At 43.2% G+C, this 17,802-nt stretch overlaps 3 protein-coding genes across 4 annotated transcripts; 1 reads left to right on the top strand and 2 right to left on the bottom strand.

Annotated features, from left to right (window-relative positions):
* Positions 1–2,076: 2,076 nt before the first annotated feature.
* LOC127334773 (2-Cys peroxiredoxin BAS1, chloroplastic) lies at positions 2,077–4,653 on the bottom strand. Its single transcript, XM_051361308.1, has 7 exons — positions 4,402–4,653; positions 4,235–4,309; positions 4,010–4,091; positions 3,843–3,922; positions 2,946–3,071; positions 2,701–2,814; positions 2,077–2,444 (listed from the first exon to the last, which is right to left on the bottom strand). The coding sequence occupies exons 1-7, from the start codon at positions 4,594–4,596 to the stop codon at positions 2,328–2,330; spliced, it is 789 nt and encodes a 262-aa protein (XP_051217268.1). The 5' UTR covers positions 4,597–4,653; the 3' UTR covers positions 2,077–2,327.
* Positions 4,654–10,015: 5,362 nt separating this feature from the next.
* LOC127334771 (transcription factor E2FA) lies at positions 10,016–14,851 on the top strand. Of its 2 annotated transcripts, none has more exons than XM_051361305.2 (14): positions 10,016–10,473; positions 11,739–11,931; positions 12,049–12,105; positions 12,248–12,333; positions 12,420–12,508; positions 12,588–12,633; positions 12,760–12,812; positions 12,907–12,957; positions 13,052–13,100; positions 13,277–13,342; positions 13,438–13,517; positions 13,594–13,813; positions 14,123–14,189; positions 14,289–14,851. In XM_051361305.2, the coding sequence occupies exons 1-14, from the start codon at positions 10,255–10,257 to the stop codon at positions 14,399–14,401; spliced, it is 1,389 nt and encodes a 462-aa protein (XP_051217265.1). In that variant the 5' UTR covers positions 10,016–10,254; the 3' UTR covers positions 14,402–14,851. The 2 variants fall into 2 exon arrangements, with proteins under 2 accessions (XP_051217265.1, XP_051217266.1); XM_051361306.2 differs by having other exon boundaries at positions 10,020–10,473; positions 13,441–13,517.
* On the bottom strand, positions 14,753–16,304 carry LOC127334772 (uncharacterized). Its single transcript, XM_051361307.2, has 3 exons — positions 15,976–16,304; positions 15,692–15,892; positions 14,753–15,211 (listed from the first exon to the last, which is right to left on the bottom strand). Exons 1-3 carry the CDS (start codon positions 16,219–16,221, stop codon positions 15,053–15,055), a joined length of 606 nt encoding a protein of 201 aa, XP_051217267.1. The 5' UTR covers positions 16,222–16,304; the 3' UTR covers positions 14,753–15,052.
* Positions 16,305–17,802: the final 1,498 nt, after the last annotated feature.

The raw sequence follows: 17,802 nt of genomic DNA, 5'->3' as shown, positions 1-17,802 counted from the left end.
CAGCAAAGCTGGGGCTTTTCAGCAATCCTGCTCCCTTGAAAGAAGACTGGATTACTAGACTCAGGAATTGACGAATTCAGTGACCAGATACAGGCCAGCTCTCAGGTTTCAGTGCCGGGATGTGCCTATAGGCTAGCTAGAGTGCAGAGAATAAACATATAAACTGGTTAACTAACTACTTGTCATGCGAAATCTAGCAAATACTAGCGGCAGGATGATGCATTTCTAGCATTGATGTGCAAATCTAAAACGATATTGAGGCTCAAGGAGCTAATATCAAGGCTTCGAAGCAGTGGTTAAGTGGTTTACATTTTGCAATAGTAGTAGTACATCACTATGAGCAGAGTTAACTGTCAGGAAAAAAGCCAAAGCATGAACAAAGCCAGGTTAACAGCATCATTGACTGGTCATTACTGTGTGCATTTGCATCAAAAGTCGTGCCGGAACAATGTTCTTTATGGGGATACGAACAGCGAAAAGGGATCGGGTAATCAGCCGTCCATAACAAAGGATCAGAAATGACTTCCTGCTTACGCGGCCTGCCCAAAAGATTTCCCCTCATTCATCAATCATCAATCTCCTATAAATTTCATCACTGCAATGCACTTCTGAATTTCTATTCACATCCATCAGAACTATACATGTTTGTGAAGTTCACAAGACTAATTAATAGTAATTACTTCTCCTAAACGCCCATAGTCCCATGTCACTCCTGAAGAGAGCAAGCAATCTCCTTCTTTCTAAGATTCTGCCATTGATGAGCTATCTAGAACTATGCACGCAGCATTGTATGATCTGTTCAAACTAATCTGAGGTAGTGGTCACAGTCAAAGAAATCTTTGGTCACATATGACCCAAAAGGGAAGCAAAAGACCAAACCCCTAATCATCACAAAGCCATTTGCCCCAAAAGGAGCGCTCCAAGGAAAAAAGTATATACGCAGTTTGAGAAACGACTCGAGCAGAGATCGAGAAGAGCAAATACTGTAAAGGAAAACACAAAGACAAAAGCAGAAAAGAAACCCTAATCACTGCATGCCCTTCTTTTGATCCTTTTTTCTTTTCTTTTTCTTTATCTAGCTACTTAATACAAGCAGCAGTTAGGCTGCTGTTTAGATCTTTCATGGCAAAGGGACAGTGTGGTGCGCCCAGGAATTAAACAAACACTAAGCACTGTGTTCTTGCAGGCAGCTTTTTAAAGTGGAGCTAGAGTGGATGCTAAAAAAGTGCATAAGTGGCATTATCTGCAGGAAAGCTTCCGCATTTTAATACCCCTGGCGCGCTGGTAATGGGAGCAGAAGGTGCAGCAGAGCCACTATACTACCACTCCGAGGTGATGGAAAAAGTGACACCTGTGGTTCTGCCAGTACAACTATAAGTAAGATTATATAAGATATGTAGCACGCCATCGCCCTTTCCCCCCAAGGGAATGTATACAGTATTACTTGATTTATTTTGAAACAAGAACATGACACATATTATTGTGCTTGTCATAAAGGCTCTTGTATATGAAAAGTTGGTGAAGAGAGTACCTCGAACAGATATTAGATGGTTTTGCATTTGTGATAAAGCGACAGAGACTGCTTCCAATCCACTACTTTGTTTTTGGAGCTCCATTTTGTTCATTTCCAATCTTCTTTGCCCAAGGCCCCAGCAAACAAGAAGCAACTGCATATCAGCAAGAGCTTACTTGAAAAGTAAAAGCCAACCAGATGTCTCTATTGTACACACAAAAGAACAAGAAGATTCGTCACCATTTGGCTTTGCAATGGAAGCAGATTGAGGGGGAGATTATACTTACAGTAGGTTATCTGGGCTAAATGTTTGCACCCATCCCATCGAGCATGCTGGGCTGGGCTCAGAGGCTGGACTTCAAAGATCTGCTCATTGACAGAAAGTATGACTAAATACTAACAATTACATGTACACAAAGAATTTGCAAATAAATGCTGTATGCATCTCTTCGATGCAGAGGCTGGAGTCTCAACCTCCTTTTCAAAAAAAAAAAACATTCGAAGAATTTTATTACTCCAGTTAGCTTCACAGCACCAAGATTAACAGAATACCTCGAAACAGATATCTTGAACTGGCCATGATCAATTTCAATTTTCAAATAAAGACATTGGCCAATACAGAATAGGATTTCACTTCAATGTTATAGAATTTCCTTTCCAAATTGGAGCATGGAAAATCCACACGCAGACAAACCCTTATTGCAGAAATTACAGAGTCAAATGTATGCACGATAACTACAACTCAGGTCACAAGAACAATGTGGAACCGAGCAACGGCCATGACAAAAATTTACTGCAAGTGCAACAGACATGTCTAGATAGCAGCAAAGTACTCCTTGCTGCCCTTAGGGTCAGGCTTCATTGACTTTTCCCCAGGTTTCCATCCTGCCGGGCAAACCTCATCTGGGTTTTCTTGGACGTATTGCAGAGCCTGTCACCAAGAAAGATGATGATCAGATTATACACACTTGTAGGTCCTTTTCTACTAATAAACTTTATAAGTTGCATTAATTGTATGTCCTTTTCTACTCCTAGTAGGGCAAAGCTTTGCTGTGTTGAATACTAGCTCAATATTAATTAAACAGAGAGTAAACAAAACAGACATTGCCATATATCCTATCAAAATTGGAAAAAAATGTCATGAAAATGCAAGTTAAGAAAGATAAAATTTTCTCTTGCTATTCTACCTGAAGGGTTCTCAAGGTCTCGTCCACACTACGCCCAATACCAAGGTTGTTAATAGTCGAGTGCTGAATCACACCCTCCTTGTCAATGATGAATAATCCTCTCAGAGCAATTCCCTGGTAGAATAATATTGAAAACTCTCATGAAATTTAATAATACAGAAGGAAATGCATAATAAAAGTAAAATATCCAATAGAATGACCAAGTCATATGTAACGAACAGGTGGTCAACAAAATAGCAGTATACCTGATCAGCAATCAATACACCAAAAGACTTTGAGATTGACTTGGTGACATCAGAAACCAGAGGGTACTTCAGATCACCCAGCCCACCAGATTTCCTCTCTGTCTGCACCCATGCAAGATGGGAAAACTACAAGCACAGCATTTCAAGCGTCAATTTATTAAGAGACATCAATGAAGCATAGGTTTATGGTTACGTATTACTTCGTAGAATAATTACAGTTAATAATAAGTACAGGACTATAGAGTGAAATGTTCAATGCAAAAGCAGAACGAAAGAAGACAGAGTAGAGATACTGTCTGCAAACGAGTCACTTGTTTTCTGGATATAAGTTAAACTAATAGGTTGAGGATAAAATTCACTTTCTAGGCAGGAGGGGTGGGAGAATATAAATATGTTAGCCCTACATCATTCTCAATGGAGTTGATGAGCATATTTAACGTGTGAAATCAAAAAGATTCTAGCTCCATTCTCTGATAAATACAGAGCATCGCTTTATTTTCACACTAGCCATAACTGATGCCACATAGTTGCATCCAAGAAATACAACGAACCTCCAACATTGCGCTACTGCAATGTTAGCGCTTATGATCCAAACGTGCCCAGATTTAAGTTTCGCATCAAGAGGAAACACAATGTCCACTCACGCAAACTGAAGAACACTTTACAGTTAATTTTCTGATGATGGACTTAATGCATGATAACTTAATTCTTGTTAGACAAATAGTTTCACTGCATGTCTTCTAGATGATAAAGAGGCATGTAATGCAATACTGTTATTCTGACAAGAATAGTACAAAGGAAGTAACGAGGGGTTGCTTCTCCGAAGTCTGAACAAGCGCATACATGCAGGGATCGGTATATGTATCGTAACTACAAGGAAAGTCACGCAGAGCATACCACACTGTCAACTGAGACGCCGAGAATTTCGGTGTTTATCTTCTCGAACTCCTCGTGTCTGTCGCTGAAAGCGGTAATCTCTGCAAAGTTTGTATGTATATACACATTTTAGAGCTCCAAACCGAAATAAATGTTTGCCATCAGGGAGCACGAGATGGTTAGCGCACCAGTTGGGCAGACGAAGGTGAAGTCCAGAGGGTAGAAGAACAGAATCACGTACTTCTTGCCGATGTAATCGGATAGCTTGACCTGTATAATTACAATAGGACGTTATCAGAAAAATGGATGACCGAACCTAACATACAGCAGGCCCACGGTTTTGCTGGAGTACACAGGCTAGTATTCGAAGCTCAATCAACGAGCGTGAAAAATGCAGCTGGATACGGTCATACATTGATGAACTCCTGGTCGAACACGGCCTCCGCGGCGAAGTCGGGCGCCTTGTTCCCCACCAGCGGCAGGTCGTTCTGCGGGCACAAAGCACGCATCCAAAACAATGAAAATCGAACTCACGGAAACCGACAGCGCGAACCGCGTACCGAACCAGAGCGCGACGAACCTCGGCGGCGCGGGCGACGAGGCTGCGGGGCCTGGCCGTTCTCGAGCCGGCGGCGGCGAGGCGGGAGGACCTGGCGGCGGCCCCGGAGAAGGCGCGGGGAAAGGACAGGCACTGCGGCGCCGCGGCGGGTTTCGGGGAGGCGACGAGCGCGGCGGCGGCCGGGGACACGGCGGAGGCGGATAAGGCGCACGCCATGGCCGTGGTTGTCAGGCGGGGAGGTGGATTAGGTAGATAGGGTTCTCTCCAGGATTTGAAGACGCCGTTTAAACGGAGGACGTGCCACTCCGCCACGTGCCCACGTTATCTGGGCCAAAAATATCTGGAAGCTTATTCAAGTCCATTCTGGGCTACGGGCCTCAGGGAAAAGCCCATGCAGTTTCGGTCCAATATGAGTTTCGTGCCAGACCTATTTTTTGGAAAAAAATCCTTTTTTGACACTACTTATAAAATTTCAAAAATCCTTATTTGGTCCTGAATTTTTGATTTTTTATTTGATATTGCATCTTCATTTCATTCCTCTTCTGTTATACCCTGATGTTACTTTTGTTTTTGTTAGACCAATTTGCCCTTGAAATGAACCAATATCAACACTTGAACGCAAAGGAGATCTAAACCGACCAGTACCAACACATTCCCCTCCTGACCAAACAGTACCGGTGGCGGTGGAGCCCAAGCGTCGAGTTGAGCATCGCCCCGTCTCCTTCTTTTAAGTAACTTTCTGTCTCGAAGAAAAAGCTACGCCACAATATTACGTGATTCTTCTGAGGCGGCACGTGGCGGAGGCGAAAGTCTTGTTATTCCATAGAGAGTGCATATCTTGTTGTCTCACGGCCACCGCCGAGGGGAAATCGAATCCGTTGTCGCCACCAAATCATCCTAGGTGTAGGTGCATCTACATCGATATCTGCACCATCACCACCTTTGAGATCGACGCCATCCCCCTCGCGGTTTGTGTAGATCGGAACCTTATAACATCTTTGTGGTGTCTTATCGAGGTTATTTTGTGGTGAAGTTATATTTTTAGATTGTGTTTTAATCCATATGACACTGATCATGTCCATGTCTTTTAACCTTTTGAGTAGTTCCTCATGTTCGTGAGGGCATAAGATGACCTACCCATGATTTCTATATAATATGCTCTGAGTATTTATACTTTCATGTGGTTCTATGATGTCAATGTACCAAGCTTGACCGTATGTTGCTTCATCTTTATGAGCTCATAGGTACACACCCTTAGACTTGAATATGGGTTCTTGATCGAGGACACTAAAACGTAAAGCGGTGGTTAGACTTTTGTCTTAATAAATCCCTTGATTGCTCACATTTGTGGTCTTAGGATCAATCATCAGGGGTGTATTTTATCATATGTGTAAGTATTAAAATTTAACAAGATATTCATAATGTTCATTTAGAAATCTATGTGCTTAATGAATCCATTTCAACCTCTGAAACGTTTATCTCACATAAGTGCAAACCAATCTTGTCCTCTTGTTGCATAAGATTGTGCTTTCTTCAAAAAGAGTGGCTTTTATTTTGTTACTTGCATTTTATCTTTTTTGTGTTTTACTAGGAACTTATACACCGAAATATAAAAATGATTGCATCTTTTATTTGCTACATTCGCAAGTCAGTGAAATAATTCGTTCAGTTTCTCGTAGGTTTGACACTTATTACTTATCGAAAGTTAATATAATTGATCCCTACACTTGTGGGTTATAAGCATGGGATATGACATCAATTACATGGGAGATTGTGTGCAACTTTTGTTTTGAATGAAACTAGTATGAGAAGTAAGCTTTTGAATTAAAATCAGTTTCGTGACCAAATATTTGAGGGGTCTCATTATGTTTTGCCACATAATGCACCAGGTGCAAAGCGTCTTCTTACATCCTCACTTAACACCATTAGTGCTTAAAATGTTTTAGAGCGTCATATTAGTAACTGAAATCTACATCTAGTCTCAAATAGGGAAATATTGTACTTCCTTTGTTTCAAAATATAAGGCGTTTTTAAATTCCACTTGCCAAAAACTATAACTTTGATTACAATTTGTACTAATAATGTGCCCGTAAAATTTGTATAAACATATATATGAAATAAAACAGATTTGCAAGATGAATACAACAATAACATTTGTACACTCTGAAATCATGTAATTTTGTACTATATATTAGGAAAAGGAAATACCGTGCCTCTTTATTTTGGGACTTGAGGGAGTATGAAATACTCCCATTTTTTTCGGAGCCTCATTCGTGGATCTCCGCAAAAGATCGCAGCACGTATAGATTGAGAAAACGGGGGCGCGTGGGACATGGTTTGCTCGTGGCGAGCTAGCGTGCCTTGGACGCTGAATCGGACGGTGGGATGAGGCGAAGTGGCGGCGCCAAGGCCCCACCATCTCCTCGTACGCTAGTTCCTCGGGACGTGGAGAAATAACGCGGGATCGTGTCACACGCCCACAACGCCGTTTTGGGTCTGGCCGCACTGTATGTAGGGAGTTTTGCGATGCGGTCCTTGGCCTTGGCTTGTTTCGCAATCCCGTCCTTCGTGTAGGACACGTCACGCACGTTTAGCGAGAAGAAGGATCGATGCAGGTTAATTATCGGAATATATACTAGTACATCTGTCCCTTTCTTGTCCTCTGGGTCGATATGTGTGCTTGTGTGGAATGTTGCCTGCGGCGATTCAATGCAACATTTGCTTGGTGACTGGTTGAGCGACTTTAGGTAGGTGTCACTTGAGATTGCTGTAATTCTTCTACTCCCTCCGGTCTGAAAAAACTGTCGGACGACTCATTTTGCAAAAACAACATTGCCTTTGTTTCTTCCTCAACCCGCAGCCCAAACTACCACCCACGCGTTCACCCAGGGAGAAGCTGGGGTGCGGTTAGGGATAGAAATTCCCAATCTCGCCGCCTCCCCCATCGATCCCGTCGACCGCCGCTGCTTTGGTGCCCGGTGCAAGTGAGCACATGCAGAGGAGGGCTCCACCATGGAGGAGGAGAGCTCGCCGGAGCATGCAGCGCCGGGGCCATGGCCGAGGGTGGCGGGGACCATGCGCCCGAGCGGATCACGGGGAGGCGCGCGGCCGCCATCGATGCGAAGCGGCGTTCGGGGCGTCGGCTCTCTGGCGAGGGCAGTGGAGGCGGGGACGTGGCCGTCATGTGATGAACTTGGGCCACCTCCTCCTGGTTGCCAGAGCTCGGATGCTGGAGCAACAAGAAGAGAACAGACCATGTTTTTCTAATCTTAGAAGGGTTTAAGTGTAAAATGTAAATGTGCTAACCGTCCGACACTTTTTTAGGATTGGAGGGAGTATATGAAATACGTGTTGCTTGTTTTCGCTTCATTAGACCCAATTATACTGCTGTTATGACCAATACCATTGGGCAAATCTGCAGGTAAAGAAGGAAACCCAAAATGGGGTCAATCGGGGAGCCAAGTTGTTCACGTGGTTACGAAAATGAGACATTCAAAGCAGCGTAAGGATGGAGGCCGGCAGTGCAGCGGCTTAGGGGTAGAAGGTGGGGATGTGAAAGATGATGTATGAAGGTGATAGGTGTATTTTGTATCACCATTATCTAATCACATTGCTCATTATTTTGATGTTATTTGCATTGATCTTGAATTATTTGCCTTTGTTTAGATTATTTACGTGCTTTTCTTCCAAAGTATTTGTGTTTTGGTATTTAATTTTGGGAAGTAGAAAACCCTCTTTTTTGTTACTTTTTTTTGTTTCAGTGGCCTTACAAAGCTTAATTAATTCGAGGTAAAATATCCCTCCAATTATTTGTCTGGACGAAGACTGCAAATGTGGAGGCCCACGAGACGAGCTAGGAGGGGCCGGGAGACCCATAGCGCGACCCACAAGGCCAGCTGTACCATGGAGGGCCCTAGCCGCCTGGAGCATCGCATGGCCTCTTCCTTTTATGTAACTCTCCATCTTGAAGGAAAAGTTATGCCACAATTTTACGGGATTTTTTTGAAGCAACGCGAAGACAAACATTCTCCTCTTCATCTTGGGAGGGCATATCTTCTTGTCCCACGACCGTCGTCGAGAGGAAATCGAAGTCATCATCGCCACGAACTCCTCCTAGGTGTAGGAGCACATCTACATTGACATCTTCACTGTCACCACCATCAACACAATCACCATCTTCGAGATCAAAGTCACCCCCTCGCAGTTTGTGTAGATTGGAACCGTAGAACATCTTTATGGTTTCTTGTTCATGATTGTATTATTAAATCAACAAAAATCATCACATGTTTCTTAGCAACTAAATCAACAAAAGTCAATTTCTTGGTGAATAAAATATTTGCCTCATGTTTAAGAAAAAAAGAATGTCCCTACTATTATCAACAAGGAACTAGTGACAACAACTATGCCACCAGCAGGAGCACCTTACATCATTAAGGCTGGTCATAGTGCATAGTATCATATATACTAGTATCATGCATATGATACTTGTTTATGATACTATCTCTATAGTGGGTGGTATTATAGTGTAGTATCATAAACTTGTAAATTTATTATTTTGTAGAATCCCAATGTAAATCTATGTATAAGATCTATTTGGTATTTACTTTTCTCGTAACGTGCGCTATGATACAGTATCTACATATGTTACTTTAATCCTATCTCTCCTCATTAATTAGATCCCACGTCATCATTTTTGTGGGCCTAGAATGCATGATACTATGATACTAGCACTATGGCCAGCCTAAGAGGAAATAATTTCTAGCTTATCAACATACTCCCGCCGGTATAGTTTAACAGGCGTGCACGTAATTTAAAACAAACATTGATCATTAATTTGGCCACGAGATATGAATTATATAGCTATAAAAGCACTACCTTTATGTTGGTATTTAAAAAAGGGTTTCAATAATATAATTTTTGTGACTTATAATTCATATTTAATTAATCAAAATAATTGTTAAAATATTTCTTAAACTATGTGCGCACTTGTTAAACTGATTCACATGGAATAGTGTAAGTTAATAGCAAGTACTCCATGTCTACAAATTTATGCACTAGGTGTTGTTCCATGTCTATGATTGGTGTTCCAAAATAATTGGTGTTCCATGTCTACAAGTTTATGTAAGTTTGACCGAGTTTATAAAATTATGCTATTCTCTATCTTAATGTGTAATTTGATTTGGAAGCCATTTCCTTTCCGTCTTAGATTTGAAATTGCATTGCCGGTCGAATTCAATTCTAGACTTTATTCAATTCCAAGTACTTTACCCGGTCCAAAATAATTTGTGTTCTATGTCTAATTCAATCTCTTTTAAGTTTGGCAGATTTTATAGTATAAAAATGTCTTAGTGTCTACAATGTTAATCTAAACACTTTCCGAAATATAGATAAAATTACGTTATGTTTTTTAGATTTCCGATTGTTTAGGATTATTCTGGAAGGGATGATGAAACACGAGCAAAACTCGGCAACACGTTCCCAACAACTCCATGAACCGACATGACGTCACCAAGGCACCAATAAAAACCAAGCTCTCGCGGGCTCCACCCAAGCCACTTTTACGCGCAGACCCCTCAAAGAATTAGAAACATCTACCCAGACCCATCCGGTTCCCCCTCCACATACCTATCCGAAGCCGCAACTCGCAAACGCCTAATAAATTTCCCTCCTTTTTCTTCTCTCCCCACGCTTTTCCCCACTAACCCCTCGCCTCGCCGCCGCCCCGCCTCCCGCCGCCGACCTCGCCGGAACCCTAGTGCCGGAGCCCTGCATCGAGCGCGATCGCCCGCGAGACGATCAAGCCCGGCCGCGGGTTCCTTTCTACGCGCCTGCAGGTGATCGCCGGATTCGGGTGGTGCCCCGCCGGACACCACCATGTCGGGAGCGGGGGGTGGCCGGCCGCAGGCGGCGCAGCAGATCGTGCAGTCGGTGCAGCGGCACGTCCCGCTCAAGCCGGGCCGCCCGCCCTTCGCCGTCCCCGGCGACTACCACCGCTTCCCCCTCACGCTGTCCCCCGCCGACGCGGCGGCAGCAGCAGCGTCCCCGGGCGGCGTCGGCGGCGACGTCCAGGAGGAGATCGTCACCAGGACGCCCGTGAGTTGCCCGCTCTGAGCTTTACCTGGGAGCTTTTTACTGGAGTATTATCGGTTTGCTTGCGTGTTGGGGTTTTTCGTACGGATTGGGGTGTGAGGTTTAACTGCGGTTCGACCCCTCATTTGGCGGAACATGTTGTGCAGTATTTTGGAAAAGGTCCCGTGGCGTTTATGCCTACGATTAGCATGCTGATTCCGGTGGAATTGTCGGCAGCTTGTTTACTCTCGCTGAATATAATCCTTGGGAGCTGCTTCCGAGCTGCTTCACATCGGCTCGGTAGGGTACTAGATTAGGATCAATGCTTTGTACGGTCAGTTTAGATGTGCATTCTCTGTTGTTTCACTCGGTTGCTTGTATCTAGAATTGAAAAGTCTCACTTCGGGTGCTTCTGCCATGTTAGCGCTAATTTGGTTGTTAATACTGCAAGTCGAGATGCCTGAACTATCAGTATCTGCAACCTACAAGTTCTTGCATATTAGCTGACTGACACCACTGCAATTTGCTAGAAAACACTGTTTTATTGGAGCACCATGCTCTATTCCTGTGTAAACATTCGATCTCTAGTACTTATAGCAAATGTACATTTATCTTTCTTGGATTGTTCAAACAGTTTTTCAGGTTGAAGCCTAACAAGTACAGTTGTGCTTATAGAGATACTCTGAATTTGTCGGTGAAGTAAAACTATCAATCGCTATAGTATGATCACCATTCTAAAGTCATAGGCTGACTGCAGCTATACTTGCCGATGACTGCTTTCTAGATCTATGATAATTGGTATCATGGATAGTTCACACAGCCTCTCAGGTTGAAGATCGACAAGTATAGTTGTGCTTTTAGAGATTTTATGATTTTAACAATGAAGTAAAATCATAAATTGGGATTATTGGTTGCTGTGGTATTCTTTCAAGTCACAGGCTCAATGCAGCTATGCTTGACAGTTGACACAGCTGTTAACTGCACAAGGATTTTCTTGGATTGTTTTGTCATCTAGCAGTTGTTTCTAGTTTTATGGTAACTTATTGTTCCTGTGTAGATTATGTAGCTGTTCGGCAAAACATTTGTGTGAACCCTAGCCACATGTGGCATTTTAACTTAGTCATGATCCATTTCTTGCATATTAATTTATTTTGCAAATCATCCTTGCATACTTTATAATTTTAGGTCTGTTGTTAGCATTTAACATACGCGGCACGGCGGCAGAGGGTTTGACTTACGTCCATTTCTGACATAATTGTCACTGAATGATACCCTTCCTCTTTTTGTAGCTAAAAAGAAAAGCTCTATGTGGAGAAAGCATTGCTGCTGAGTCAACTGAATGTATCATGATAAGTAGCCCTGGGTTTACTGAAGGAGCTGGCAGTCCACTTATGACCCCAGTTTCTGGAAAAGCTGCTAGGACATACAAGTCGAAGGCTAAAGTTGGCAAAGCTGGACCTCAGACCCCTATATCAAATGCTGGCACGTAGATATTCTTGCTCCATGAATCAAATAATTTGTTTCTCACAACTTTTGTTTTTAAATTCATATGTGTATCCCTTACTAATGGTTTAATGCATACACCTTTGTGTTTTGCAGGTTCACCTGGCAATCCAGTCACTCCTGTTGGTTCTTGCCGCTATGACAATTCATTAGGTTCATCCCATCTCAAACAATCTGCAATTCTGCTTAATTTGACTTTTTTTATCCCCCATCATGGTTGCTTTTTAGATCTGGTACATCATCTTTTTTGATACTTATTCTTTTCCTGACATCTCTTTATGTGATGTTCGTTCAGGATTGTTGACCAAAAAATTCATTAGTTTGCTCAAGCAAGCTGAAGATGGCATTCTAGATTTAAATAATGCTGCAGAGACATTGGAGGTATGGCTTTTTTTTTTCTTTCTCATGAAGCTGCATTTCAGTAGTTCCTTTGGACACAAGCTTATACGTGGTTTCTAACAACTCAGGTTCAAAAAAGGCGCATATATGACATTACAAACGTCCTTGAAGGAATTGGGCTAATAGAAAAGACGCTTAAGAACAGAATCCGTTGGAAGTAATCTTTGTCTCCCCTCATTTCTTAACTATGCATGCCTGTATTTATGGTGCAAAATGCTAAGCTCTCAACACTGCAGGGGTTTGGATGCCTCAGGAACTAACTTAGGAATTTCGGATCTGCAGGTATGTATTTTGTAATTTCTAGCATCATGTAATCATGTTCAAATGATCAGACTTATGGTAAATATGTCTGAACATGGAAATAAAACCATTTTAATTTAAGTAGCCTTTGCTGTGACTTTCTTCCAGACAGAAGTTGAAAACCTTATTCTCCAGGAGCAAGAATTGGATGAAAGTATAAGGTTGGTAGCTACTGGAGGTTGCAAAATTGTGAACCTTTATTTATCTGCTACGTAAATAAAATGCTTATATGACCTGAAAATAATTACCCTACAGCGAAATGCAAGAAAAGGTCAGGGAGTTAACTGAAGAGGAAAGCAATCAGAGGTAAATTTTATTCCTTCCGTGTTTTGTTTTTGGACTTACTAGCATGCCATGTTTAATCATGTACTAATTCATCTTTTGTAATTCTTACCTTTAGATGGCTATACCTTACTGAGGATGACATCAAGGGGTTGCCCTGCTTTAAGGTTTGTTTATTTTAGTAAGAAATGCAATATTATTCTTTCCCAAAGATAGTCATCTTATTGTTGATTATTCATAGTTTGCCTAACACCATATATAAATATCCATCTGGAGATAATTATGTTGATGCTTTTAACTAAATATTTTGTTGCGAGCTCATATGATCTTTGTTATTCTGCAGGATAAAACACTAATTGCAATAAAGGCACCTCATGGTACTATGCTGGAAGTACCAGATCCTGATGAGGTAACAAAATAGTGAAAATAATGAGCTCTCCATATACACTGGCTGTTAAGTTGTTATTAACTATTTTGTTGAGTTCTGTTCATCTGTTCTATAAGCAGGCTGGTGATTACATCCAAAGGAGATATAGAATAGTTATAAGGAGTACAATGGGTTCAATCGATCTCTACTTGGTTAGGTAATGTTTTAGTCTTCTCTTGATGCTTGATATCAACTGGTAAATCGCCCCATTAACAGTTTTGTTATATTAATAGTAATTTTGACGGGAACTTGGAGGAGCTGGTTGGTGTTGCAACGCCTCAAAAACATGCAGATGTGGCAATACCTACCACCACGGAGGGCTTCAGAACCATAGAAGCTGGACAGAGCAGCAGATGGAACGACAAATCGCCGAACATTGAGCATGTCCACAAAATTCCTGATCTAAATGCTCAAGATTTGGGAGGGATGACCAAGATCATTCCAGATGTTGATGTAAGTTCTCTTTCAGTATAAATAATACTTTTATGAAACATGGGGAAACATCATAATAACCTAACCCAAACCGCAAAGAACATCCTATTCTAACCTTTGATTTCATCAGATTTTTTTCATACAACTCATCACTACATTAGTAATTAGTTGCATACCTCTGAATTCTTGATCTCCATACTGAACAGTAAAGTTTCTACTAGCGTCAACAATAATTTAACTTGTTTCTTTTCGTTCTTTATTATCTTCTTCTGATATGATACCCAGACTCTCAAAGATCCAGTGACTTATGGTCTTGCCACACTTTTGCAGACTGATGCAGACTACTGGCTTCTCACTGATGGTGATGTTAGCATGACTGATATCTGGAGAACTGCACGTATCCTCTAATGCATTCCTTGAGATCTTTGTCTTCTCGTATGCTAAATATACACGCAGTTGCAACTTGGAACTTTGAAGCACTTAACATGATAAACAGCAGAAGCGCAGTGGGATCAGTTCTTAGCTCAAGAGGTGACTACCCCACAGGCAATGAGGGAACAACCAGCGGTTCTGGGTAAAGCTACAGTTGTGTCCCCTGCCCAAGGATAACCAACGAGATAAATTAAGGGATATCTCTATTTAAGGATATTTTGGAGCAACCGAGTTCTTTTTTTTGGGATGGCAAATGGTTTTTCTAGGACTCTTTGGAGGCTGGTGATTTCTATCAAGTTCTGCATCCTTTCTCGGAAAATGGAAGGCGGTGTAGCATCGTTCTAGATATACAGCCTGAGAAATGCATCTTGCCATTGTTTGACGACATGGGTTCAGTAACTTATTTTTGCTTTGCCACACCTCTTATGGTTTCAGCACGTCCTTCCAGTTAAGGTGCCATTTTCCAACTTTAGTTCAGCAGTTGAGGTCGGTCTTAGTGGGTGGGTTCTCCCTTTAAGTTATGCCACATGATTTTGTAAATATTGTGTTATTAGACCTGTACAAACTACAATGCAGAAGAGTGTACAAAGCATTTTACAAGGCCCCAGTGGTTTCTTTCTGCACTAACCAATCATTGTCAGTACTAGCTAAAATTCGATCGTATTTCCTATTACTGGTACTACTAGTTGTTCTCTGATACACTGGGATCATACCATCTTTTCTGTAATAGCGGCAGTGGACTTACAGGTAGCGAAGATCATACTGTAGTAGTATTTAGCCAAAACCAGAGCAAGTGCACATCGAAGTGCTCTGTACGTTGCCGGTGCATCAGTCGCCTCCCTTGGTGATCTTCCCTATCCAGTTGGCGACGACCGGCGTCAGTGCCACCGTCGGCGGGAACCTTATCGGCGAGGCCGCCTTGTGCGCCGCGTAGGCCAGTGCGAATGTCCCGACCTTCCCTCCGGTCTCATCCGTGGTGATGCCAATCTGTATGAGCAAGTACAATAAGTTTTAGTCAGCTGGTTATAAAGAATAAAATAGTATATTATTGCTTATTTGGAGGAGAGAGAAGGAGAGTAGGCTCTTATGCAAGAGCTGTATGAGCAAGTACAATAAGTTTTAGTCAGCTGGCTATAAAGATTAAAATAGTATATTATTGCTTAGTTGGAGGAGAGAGAAGGGGAGTAGGCTCTTATGTAAGAGCCAGCTCTAGCACGTGCTCCTAAGCACTTTGTAAGAGTGAAAGGTGAGCCACACATTGATTAAGTATTATATTTTTATAACTCACTATTGTATATGTTGGCTTTAAGTTGACTATAGATAATATGACACTTGATTTATAGCCAACAGCTGGATATACTATTGGAATTGTTCTATTTACACGCACAAGGCACAACAGTAATAAGTTTGCTATTGGTAAGCTTGTCACCAACTCCAATGGAAACCTGGGAGAGGTTTGGCTCTGACCTTGGCGAGTAGCTGCTGGACGTCGACGCCGGCGTTGATGAGGAGGTAGCAGGCGGTGAAGGAGATGATGGAGAGCGTGATCGATGTGGCCAGGTACGCGCCGCCGTACTTGGCCAGGAGATCCTTGGCCTGGTCGGTCCTCGACTTGGTCTTCTTCTCTCCCCCTTCCTCGCCTCCTTCCTCTTCCTTCCAGCTGAATATCTGAGGAGGCAAACAGCACGTCACGGAATTCAGCTCACAAGCACTTGGAAATTTCAGTTGGTGTGTTGCTGCGGCGTGCTTACTTTCCAGAGGCCGACCTCGAGGCCGTACTTCTCGGTGATCTCCTCGGCCGTCTTGGCCTCCTCCTCCTTGGTTTCTTTGACGGCGGAGAGCCGCCGGCGCGGCTGAGGCCGGATAGCACGAGAGGCGAGCGAGCCGGGCGGGAGCTGCTGCCTCCTGGGCTGCAGCAATCGGTGGTGACGGTGGTGATACCTGGCCGTGGCCGTGGACGGGAGGTGGTTGGCGAGGAAGAGTGCTGAAGCTGCCATGGATGGAGCACGGACGAACGATTGGATGGCTGGAGTGGGTCGAGCAGAGGATGCAGAGCGAAGACCAAACAGAGGTAGGACATGATAGGAACCGGGGAAGCCACGTGTTACGTTATCACTGAGTTGGTGCTTGCGATGGACGGCTGTGATCGACGCAGGCCTCGACCTTTCTGGGCTCCTGGGCTGCTGTGGTGGACGCCCACGAGTGGCAGCAGCGTGAGGTCGAAGCAGGTGACAAGTAGCCATCGGTGTGCCATTGAGTATGTACGGACTATGGTGGACCGAGTGTGCTTTTCTTCGAGAGCTCCTGCTTTATTTTTGCTCCACTAAACTTCCAGGTGGAACGATTTCACACACGAAAGCATTCTTCGTTCAGTGTTTCGGCTTCTATCACGGGGTGGCCGCACGTTACCATCGGAATTTTAGGCGTTTGTATGCAATTTTTTTAAGCAACTGAAGGAGCTCTGCCTTTTCATTAATCAAGCAAGAGAGAAAAATCCGGCCAAACGAGAGGGCATATTTAGATTAGTGCAGATTATGCCAGAAACCACCGTAAAAGGAACAAAAAGGTCTAACCCAACTCTATCGGGATAGCCTGCACGAAACCGGCGAAAGCACGGTTGCGATGGAGGATGTCTTCCCTGTCAATATCTACCACCTTGAGGTAGATAAGCCGACATCCCGTGAAGATTCGTCAATTCCGCTCCTTCCACGCATTCTTGTGTCGGCAAAAGCACGGTCGTGCCGGAGGATGTCTTTCCCATCAATATGTACCACCTCGAGGTAGGTAAGCCGGCATACCGTGAAGATCCGTCAATTCTGTTCCTTCCATGCGTTCCAAAGAAAATAGAGGAAGCGCCGATAATGCGTCTTTGGTCCTTTTGAGGCTTTTCAACGACCAAGGAGTCCCACCATTCAGAAGTGGAGCTGAAGCTCCGGTTGTGGCCGACAATGGCATCGTTGTCCCAAGATTGCACCAATTTCCAGATAGCCGCAGTGAAAGAGGGCTGCAACCAACTATCGTGCCGGAAAGAGGCAGTTTCCCCGTAACCAAGGGCGATCCTGGTAGAAACACTGAAAAGAGCCATGTCACATCATCGCAGGGAAGCTTGGATCCAGCCTAGGTGCATTCTAGGTTAGTCCATTGGAGCCAAGGCCAGCGTAGACGTAGCGCATGGTGAGATCTCTCAATATATGGCATCCCAAACCCTCCCAAATTCTTGGGTCTATAAACCCTTTTCCTTGGGTAAAAAATAGTCCTAGTTTAATTCACCAACGCTTTTCCTTGAGTAGAGTGTTCTTCCTCATTACCAGCCTCGCAATCTTGTTGATCTTATCTCGTGCATTTCTTGGTGTAGAGATTTATTTGCCCTGGGTAAAAAATATTCCTAGTTTAAACTGTGTAGTGCCAATCACTCATGGGAGGCTTCACTTGTAAAACAATGAGCAGTTTCGACCTTGTTAAAAATTATATCATTTCTACAGTTTCACGACTTCCATACTAAAGCACAAACGCCTACACATATACTAGCTTCAGTTTGCTTCTCAACTTCATTGAACCAATTACCGAACATATTGGTA

Source organism: Lolium perenne, chromosome 2 (assembly GCF_019359855.2).
Source record: "Lolium perenne isolate Kyuss_39 chromosome 2, Kyuss_2.0, whole genome shotgun sequence".
Classification (NCBI taxonomy): domain Eukaryota; kingdom Viridiplantae; phylum Streptophyta; class Magnoliopsida; order Poales; family Poaceae; genus Lolium; species Lolium perenne.
Note: the sequence above shows the minus strand (reverse complement) of the source record. Positions and strands in the feature narration are given on the sequence as shown.

Excerpts from the sequence above, each read along its gene's own strand:
- LOC127334773 (XM_051361308.1), bottom strand. The coding sequence starts at position 4,596 with ATGGCGTGCGCCTTATCCGCCTCCGCCGTGTCCCCGGCCGCCGCCGCG. Across the intron at positions 4,310-4,401 it reads TCGTCGCCCGCGCCGCCGAG|AACGACCTGCCGCTGGTGGG; the intron begins GTTCGTCGCGCT and ends TTGTGCCCGCAG. Across the intron at positions 2,815-2,945 it reads GTGTATTGATTGCTGATCAG|GGAATTGCTCTGAGAGGATT; the intron begins GTATACTGCTAT and ends TTATTCTACCAG.
- LOC127334771 (XM_051361305.2), top strand. The coding sequence starts at position 10,255 with ATGTCGGGAGCGGGGGGTGGCCGGCCGCAGGCGGCGCAGCAGATCGTG. Across the intron at positions 10,474-11,738 it reads AGATCGTCACCAGGACGCCC|CTAAAAAGAAAAGCTCTATG; the intron begins GTGAGTTGCCCG and ends CTCTTTTTGTAG. Across the intron at positions 13,814-14,122 it reads AGATCATTCCAGATGTTGAT|ACTGATGCAGACTACTGGCT; the intron begins GTAAGTTCTCTT and ends ACACTTTTGCAG.
- LOC127334772 (XM_051361307.2), bottom strand. The coding sequence starts at position 16,221 with ATGGCAGCTTCAGCACTCTTCCTCGCCAACCACCTCCCGTCCACGGCC. Across the intron at positions 15,893-15,975 it reads TCGAGGTCGGCCTCTGGAAA|ATATTCAGCTGGAAGGAAGA; the intron begins GTAAGCACGCCG and ends TTGCCTCCTCAG. Across the intron at positions 15,212-15,691 it reads TCCAGCAGCTACTCGCCAAG|ATTGGCATCACCACGGATGA; the intron begins GTCAGAGCCAAA and ends TTGCTCATACAG.